The sequence below is a fragment of the Arachis hypogaea genome, chromosome 20 (genome assembly GCF_003086295.3).
Source record: "Arachis hypogaea cultivar Tifrunner chromosome 20, arahy.Tifrunner.gnm2.J5K5, whole genome shotgun sequence".
In the NCBI taxonomy this organism is placed as follows: Eukaryota; Viridiplantae; Streptophyta; class Magnoliopsida; order Fabales; family Fabaceae; genus Arachis; species Arachis hypogaea.
The window spans coordinates 47,539,553-47,548,372 of record NC_092055.1 but is presented as its reverse complement, the minus strand read 5'-3'; the positions used below and the strand labels follow the sequence as shown (position 1 = coordinate 47,548,372).

Genomic DNA, 8,820 nt, shown 5'->3' with positions numbered 1-8,820 from the left:
GTGATTATTGTGTTACCAAATTGGAACTTAGAGATTTTGGAAGTTGAAAGCTTAAATTTAATAATTAATAATCTATTAAAGTTTTGAATCCCAAAACAAGCCTTCTATTACAACTGTTCCTTATGTAAAAATTTGATTAATTTTTTTAGTTGAGATTTCTAATGTAAGAAGAAATTTTGCCGAATTTTCGTTAAAACTTTTGTTTGATTTGTAAAAAAAAATAAAAATTATATTTGGAGGAAATTTCTAATTATAAATAAAACTCTATTGAAATTTTTAAAAATTTTAAATATAATCGAATGATAAAATTAAAAACAACTCTTTTTGCCATTGAATGAATAATAGCCATTAAATGAATAATATTGTATTAATAGTTATGAAATGAATAATATATCTAAAAAAATTAATTTTTAATTTGTTTTATCTATAAATTCTTAAAATCTTTGAAATCATATTGTATCGATTACTTAAAACTCATCTCTCTCTCCACTACAAGAAATATCGTTAAAATCGACGGCAAAATCGACGGCAAAATCGACGGCTAAACCGTCAATAATATTAAAAATCGACGGCAAAATGGACGGTGGAGGTGGTCACTATTAAACTTGCCGATTTTTCAAAATTTGAATAAAATCGACGGCTTGTCTAGCCGTCGATAATAATTTAATAAAATCGACATCATTTCCATCTATAATATGAGTTTGAGAACTTTACCTTCTTACTAAAATCGACAACGATGCCGTCGATATTATTATATAAAATCGACGCCTTTTTTGTCGATATTTGATTCAATAAAATCGACAACATTGCCGTCGATATTATATAATAATATCGACACCGTTTCTGTTGATATTTGATTCAATAAAATCGACATATCTGCCGTCGATTTAATTATTTAGATACCGACAAATCTTTTGTCTATATTTAATGTTTTTTGTCTATTTTAAATTTAAAAAGCGACAACGTTACCATCGATTTTAATAACTATATTTTTTATTATTTTTTATTTAAAAAATAGTAAATAATTAATATAAATAAACTTTTAAATATAAAAATAAAATTTATACTTAAATATTAGATAATGAGTTTACAAACTTATTAAAATAATAAATAATTCTCTAACATAAAGACTTAAAGCAAGATAAATTTTCACAATAACCTTTTTTTATTAGTCAACTTAATTCTTAACGAAAATACTAATATATTAAACAACAAAACTTTAAAAAAAATCATTATTACAAAAATTAACTATTATAATTGAAGGATCAAATTCCTCTAAAGTAAAAAGGTTAATAAGATGATAAAATAATACTCTAATTATCTTAGAATACCCTTTGCTCGCATCATTTACTTGTGCAAGTAACTCAAATAGATAACAGCGGTAAATCCTATATAATAGACTAATGTCAGTTACAAACACTAACCCAAAAGTGAGTCAACTAATTAACTGAACTATCAAATTTCAACCATAAAAAATTACCATTCCATTGCAAGAAAATTGGTACAAACTAAAAACTGTTACTCCCAAGAGTGTATATGCAAGTACACCACCACCTGCATTTAGATGCTAGAGGGTTAAGAGTTTGGATACTAATTATTCTACAAAAACGGGAAACAATTAAATCAATGCATCATAAAGAAATCAATAAACCATTTAAGAGGGCGTATCAGTGTATGAGGAAGCAATGCATAACGGAAAAGAAAATGAAGTGCCTATTCTAATTCATTAAACATAATGTAACAATAACTAAAGTTCAAGGCAAGAAGTCTTACGCTTTCTGCGCTTGCTTTTAGGTGGTGGTTTTCCAAATTCAGATAATGAAACAGTTTCTTGAAGGTTGAGCTCTTTGTGTATACTGTGTAGGTTGAGCTCTTCATGTTTACTGTGTAGGTTGAGCCCTTCCTGTATACTGTGAGTCGCTGGGAACCTAGATTCCATTTTAGCTGTAATAGAACCATCTAAGAGAAATATAAGTGAAAATTCAGAAAGTTGAAGTTTTTCTTTGACACATCTTGCTACAAAATTTATGTAACCTTTAAATGAAGCTGGAAAAAAAGCCTATATTCAAGCCTCACCGTAAATAAACATTTTCAGGTCACAAACTCTGAAATAAACTGAAAAGAGTGCAGTAAGAAGGAGAAGCCAACGCGAAAGTTTGTGTTTGGTAATCCAACCAAGCCTTCTACCACGACGCAAGATTCGCGAGCCATGGTCACTTTTACCAAGAGAATTGACAACCGCATCAATGATGCCCCTTCTCTCGGTGAGCAATTCTTCTAGCTCCTACAGCTACAAGCAGTTGGCGTGAAAGGGAAAACATTCAAGGAAACTCCACCACAAATAGTTTCCAATTGGATTATCCATTGAAATTGGAAAAGCCAGAAAATGAAAAGATGAGAATGCTACACCTCACAGGGAAGAGCAATGCAGGAAAAGGTGAATCTTCTTCTTCTCCAAGGTGAGATATTTGTGCAGGGAACAAGAGTCAAACAGTGGAATGAACATCAAAAACGGATCCTTTGAGCAAATGCGTGAGCGAACAGAGGAACAGAAATGCATGTGACCTGTTTCAGAAAGAAAACAATCGAGTCAAGTCAACTAATTTATCTAGAACCCCCAATTGACCATGAGCATAGTAGAAGTCTCCAAAATCATTGTATCCCATTCTTATGCTTTCTTTGATCAAGTTTGTCTGCAAAAAAGAAAGACAAGTTAAAGGAACAAATAGGAAAAAGCAGGCCAATAACAACAACAGCCGAATTACTTGAACTAATCAACTACATCTTAGAAACAAAAATAGAAAAGCTAACTTATCATATAAGAAAAGCAAACTAATGTGGTCAATTAACATAAAGTATTCAAATCAGTTTATAATTCAAAAGGTCAATGGGATAGTATTCCAATTTGGCTTCTAATCAAAATCGTAGTTTAGAAAAAAGTAATTCGTAGAAAATCATGGCCAAGGTGACAGTGGGAGAAATGAGTAATCCAAGTGAAATACAGAGTCTTTCTTAAGGCAACATGATTTCATTGATTGAGAATCAAGGGGAAAACTTATTGCAACAAAACTATGATTACCTAACGAATGTGATAAAGTGTGCCTGAGATTATAAGCAATGAACACTAAACGTTAACTTATATATACTAACAAATATAACTAAAACTATTAGCTAATTCATAACCAACTCAAAAAACCCAAACAAATCTCTAATTTAAATTATATATGATTCCTCTACCGCAAAAAAAGTCGATCACATCTTCAAAAGCAAAATGTTGCAAAGAGAAATAATCCATCCATACCCTATACGCATTGAGCTCGTTATCGAGCTTCTCCTTCTTCTGCTCCGCCCTATGATCCACCACGTCGCACCACGCCGAATCGAGCTCGTAGCTGGGCCCTAACCTCCCATTAATCTTCTGCGCCACCTCCCTCATCAGCTGCGTGTTCTCTCCCTTCTTGATCTCGTTGTACGCCATTTGCAGCGCCTTAAGATTCATCGAAGGATTACCGACCTTCTCGTCACATAAGTCCTGTGCTCTATAACTTCCATCATCAAAGTATTATCAATTAACGCTACTAGCTCACAAACCCCAATTTTCAATCCCTAGATTGCTTCATTACATGGCAATGCAAAAATAATGAATTGATTGAAGTGAATTTCAAAATACAACCCCAGCAGAACATGCAAAGCAAACTGACTACTCGTATTCTTGAGAGGATAATATACTGGCAATTTGATCGGAAGCTCACAACGAATCAAGCAACCATTCTCCCACACATTTCTCCGAATGTTCTTATTCAACAACTGAATCAACCTCTTCGAGGCTATTCGATTTTCCACTCTCCGACACGAAAAATTTCAGCTCGCCGGAACCGGCGGCGACTGCTCCGATCACCAGTCGATTATCCCCTTCCTCTTCAACGTATAGAAGCTTTCTTAGTCTGCGAGCAGCATGAACTGCCGCTTGAGTGTCGGCGCCGGCTCCGTAAGCAAGCGCTCCAATTACTTCAAAGCCTTTAGGAATCAATGTCCGAAACTCCTCTGTTTACAAATTCCAAAACGCGAGACAGAGAAAAAGTTGAAGTGAATTTAAGATTTGAAATTGATATATATAGAGAGAGAAGGAAAACCTGATTCTTTGTGGACATCATCAGAGGAGAGACGAAGCGACAGCAGCAGCGGAGCGACGGCAGCAGCAGAGCGACGGCGGCGCGGCGGCGATGGAAAAGGAGGGTTGAAGTATGCGAGGTGTATTCAGGGGTAAAATGAGGGTTGGTGAAAATTGAAATGGTGAATTTGGAAAAATAAAGGAAACGCGGAGAGTGAGTGGGGGAACTTAATTTATTGATAAAAATCGACAGCCTATCCGTCGATTTTAATTTGAAAATAAACGACGTCTTAGGCGTCGATTTTATATATTAAATCTGTACCATCCATTTAATTTTAAAAAGTGATCAAGACCGTTTAAATTTATCGACGACAAAATGTGTCGATATTTTAAATAATAAAATAGACGCTACGTTCGTCGATTTTAAAATAAAAATATTTTCCTCTCACACCCCGTCGACAATGTGTCGATAGTAAGAGAATGGTTAATGGATTACCAAAAAAATCGACGACTTTACTGTCGATTTTAATATTTTATTTTTAATTATCTTTTTTAATAATATCGACGGCAAGCCGTCGAAAAATATCGACGGGAGAGATAACCGTCGATTTTTAGCGTCGAAAAATATACTTTTTCTTGTAGTGCTCTCTCTCTCTCTCTCTCTCTCTCTCTCTCTCTCTCTCTCTCTCTCTCTCTCTCTCTCTCTCTCTCTCTCTCTCTCTCTCTCTCTCTCTCTCTCTGCAGACATGACGACAGGAAGAAGTGTCACGAATTAGCCTCGTGATCGGAATAGAGGGAGGGTTTCTACTGGTACTCGTGGGACTTCTCAGTCATCGCCCTCTACTCCAACTACCCCTGGGACATCACAAGCAATGGGTGCACAGGATCAGCCGTTCATCATGGTCTCTAACCCTAACTACATGGATCTTTCTACTGCGCCACCCCCGTCACCACGAAGTCATGCGGCTGCTTCATCAGAGTAGACTCCTCCACCACCTCCATCCACTCAGCAACCCACTACTTCGATGTCGACGCCACCTCTAGGTACAGACACCGCAGTGTCGGAACCCACTCATGGATCCCAGCCAAATTCTCCTTCACTATTGCCTATCGTACGGATGACAATTTGGCCTGATGGTTTAATGGCGTGAGTACTATTTTAATGTCTTTTAAAAGCAATTTATGTTGATATTCTTGTTCAACATATGTGTTTGCTAATCTTAAGTTTTTCAATGATAGGTTTGTGTAAATAACAATGCATGTACATATGAATGTACCAATGTCATTAAGCTGATGTGAGATAATCCATGGCCTAACTACAAGAAGATCTCTGCTGAGATCAGAGAGCAATGATTTCAGAAGTGGGCGGTAAAAACTCAATATATTCAAACTTTAGCTAGTTTATATCTTCTATTTTATTTAATTATTTATTTAATTTCGATTAACTAGTGCTAAATATTTCTTTATGCAGGAGAAATTTATATGGGAGAAGACTCACAATGGCATGATCAGGAAGATTTTCGACCATCAGATGGCTAGGCAGCTTCAGCAGATGATGCAGGACGTACGTAAGAAGCGCGACCACCTCACTCAGTGGCTCTGTCTGGCCATTAAGAATGAACCGTACATCCATTGGGAGAGTGATGAGGGGTTCTGGCATCGTCGTCTCACAAACAGAGCTAACAGGGCATCGTCCAGGTCGTTGAAGTATACCGACGGGTTTGTGACTTTCGTGAAGACAAAGGCTAGACTGGTATGTAAATTGTTTCATTTTTTATTGTTAAGTTGTTTTTGTCTTTGACATATAATGTCATTATTACTTGATTTAACATATTGTTTCAATATGTGTAGTATAAGTCGTTGGATTGTGATGTGACGATAGGGGAGACCTTCAAGTATACTCACACCTTGAATGAAAATAAGGAAAGATTTTCTTATCAGCAGTCTGCGGACCCTTATGTGAGTAAACATCATGTGATATAAAGTTTTCAATTAACTGTCATCCTAATGAAAACATGTGTTACACAAGAGTCCTACAAGCAAAGATTGGAGGCAACAACCCAGCAATCTCAGCATACTAAAGAGGACGACAACAACTCCGCTGATTCAATTGTTGATCCTGATAAGGTTTGGCTCGGAGTGCATTTGAGCCGTACAAAAATTGCGTCTATGGACTGAGATCGTTCTTTACCAACAACCTCTACACCTCCAGATTGAAGGCTTATTCTGCCTCTGCCACCAGCCCTGTCGATCCTAAGGATAGCATTGATTTGAGGGAGCAGGTGCAGAATCTCACCCAAAGCCTTCACCAACAGGCTCAGCAGCTACAACAGTCTGAGATGAGGTTTAACAAGATTCTTGCATGCGCGTCAGACACAGATTTCTTCAAGTTGGAGCTTAGGCAGGAGATGGAGCGGATTCAGCGGATGCAGCAACAGATAGCGGTGTACCACGAGCAAATGCACGCTGGTGATAGCGGTGCTGCTAGAGGGGCACTGACATCATCGCCTAGACCACCTTAGCAGGGCCAGAAGAATGACGACGACAACGACTATCAGGATCTGTAGTGATTAGGATTTTGTTCTAGACTATTTGATTGTATCTTATTTATTTAACTTTTTATTTTATATGTACACTTGATATTTAATAAAATCCTTATTTGATTTCTATTATTTAGAATTTAACTACTAATTTTGTTAAAAAAATAAAAAATTAAATTTAGAGTAAAGTATCGTTTTTGTCCCCAACGTTTGGGGTAAGTCCTATTTGTGTCCCTAACGTTTAAATCGTCCTATTTGTATCCTTAACGTTTATAAAAGTGATTCAATGTTATCATACTATCAATTATACTAACAAATCAGATTATATTTTTCAATTATTCTCACTTGGATGTATTCATTCTAAATTAGGTCTCACTTGGATGTGGTCAATTTTAATATTATACCCATTATTTGTGTTTAGATTCAATTATGTCCCTAGAAAAGTGAATTATGTAAATGTTGTAAGAATTAGTTTCAACATTTGATGAGCTATTTTTTGGAGTAGATCATCGATTCAATCCCAGATATTTGTATTCTAACTTCAAGAAGAGATTTTTAAAACTCAAACTAAAGCGCTCATGATATATAATTGACGGTAGGATAACATTGAATCACTTTTACAAATGTTAGGGATACAAATAGGACGATTTAAACGTTAAGGATACAAATAGGATTTACCCCAAACGTTGAGGACAAAAACAATACTTTACTCTTAAATTTATTATTGAATTTACCAGGAGAAAAATCCGACAATAAGATGGTGCAAAACAATATAGTGGTGCCAAAATTACTGGCAAACAATTTCCGCTGGTAGCCAAATATTTTTTTATCAAACAATCCGTCGAAGAATTTGCCGACAATTACCGTCAGATTGAGACGTCCGACGGTAATTAGTTACCAGCAAAAGTTATACCATCGTATTTTTTATGGTAATATGTTTATCAGCTGATTATTTTTGTTATTCTACCAATAAATTCGACAATATTTAATATTTTTTGTAGCATTTTTTTTTTGGATAATTCAAAGAACATCTTTTAAAAATTAAAAAATTTAAAACTTTAGAGAAAAAATTATTATAAATTTTAGAATTCTTTTCGGTATCTTTTTTCATATAAAAATATCACTACTTTTGATCTAGTCAATAGTTTAATATAGAATAGCTTATACGTTAACAAGATCTAATAGAATTAATAGTGTTGATTTGGGATAAAATAAAGGATATGTTGTAAACACCACGTGTAAACCCTACGAAATAAATAAATAATTAGCTAATAAATTAATTATTAATCAAAAAAATTATGAAATTCAATTTTTATAGTTTAGAGAAGTAAAAATATTTAAAATACAAATTTTGACACTAATTTTAAAGATTTTGGCCCAAAATTGAGTCAATGGGCTGAATTGCTTGGACTGGTCCTAAAATAGGTCCAAAGCCCAACCCATTCACTCTCTTATTAGTGGCTTTAGCCACTTTTTCCTCAACAAAGGGAATTCATGCTACTGAATGAAGAGAGGTGAGGGAGGGGTTCGAGACGCTAATCATCATTAACTTCCGTCGCCTATAACTTTCAATTCGGAACTCCAATTGACGAGCCGTCAGCGGCCACGTGTTCGTCTCGGAATTCTCTTCAATTATATCAAAACAAAATGGTAAACTCTAGTAGTAGATAATCACTAGGTTTTATCCAATTGATCCGTAGGTAAGATTGTGTTTTTTTCGATCTAGAGTTCAATTTGACGGTTTGAAACAAAATCTGGGTAATTAAGCTTGAGAAATTAACATTTGAAGTTCAGAGCTTATGAAAAGAGAGGTTTTTGAGGTATTTCAAGCTTAGGGAGGAATTGGTTAAGGTATAGTTTTGGTTTCTCGTAGTTAATATTTAATGTCACGTAAAAACTTAGGTTAGAAGACTTTAAGATAGGAATGAATTGAATGAATTATTGATGAAGTGTGTATATGGTTTATGATGTATGTATAAAGGATGAATGAATTTGTATGTGTTGGATTATGTATTTGATAAGTAATAAAAATAATGAAAATTGTTGATGTGTTTAGGATTGATGGTGAGTTTGTGAAATTGAATTAAATGGATTGGTTTAGAGATGTGTGGTTCGATTTTATAAATGATTTGTTATTGAAATTGGTTGTTTTGAAAAAAGATTTAATAT

General features: G+C 34.8%; 1 protein-coding gene across 6 annotated transcripts; it reads right to left on the bottom strand.

Annotated features, from left to right (window-relative positions):
• Nucleotides 1–1,218: 1,218 nt before the first annotated feature.
• LOC112785030 (COP9 signalosome complex subunit 1) lies at nt 1,219–4,320 on the bottom strand. Of its 6 annotated transcripts, none has more exons than XM_072229993.1 (6): nt 4,134–4,320; nt 3,302–4,044; nt 2,410–2,693; nt 2,077–2,290; nt 1,774–1,959; nt 1,219–1,554 (listed from the first exon to the last, which is right to left on the bottom strand). In XM_072229993.1, exons 2-3 carry the CDS (start codon nt 3,497–3,499, stop codon nt 2,571–2,573), a joined length of 321 nt encoding a protein of 106 aa, XP_072086094.1. In that variant the 5' UTR covers nt 3,500–4,044; nt 4,134–4,320; the 3' UTR covers nt 1,219–1,554; nt 1,774–1,959; nt 2,077–2,290; nt 2,410–2,570. The 6 variants fall into 6 exon arrangements, with proteins under 6 accessions (XP_072086094.1, XP_072086098.1, XP_072086095.1 ...); XM_072229997.1 differs by having other exon boundaries at nt 1,774–1,944; XM_072229994.1 differs by having other exon boundaries at nt 2,077–2,284; nt 4,134–4,318.
• Nucleotides 4,321–8,820: the final 4,500 nt, after the last annotated feature.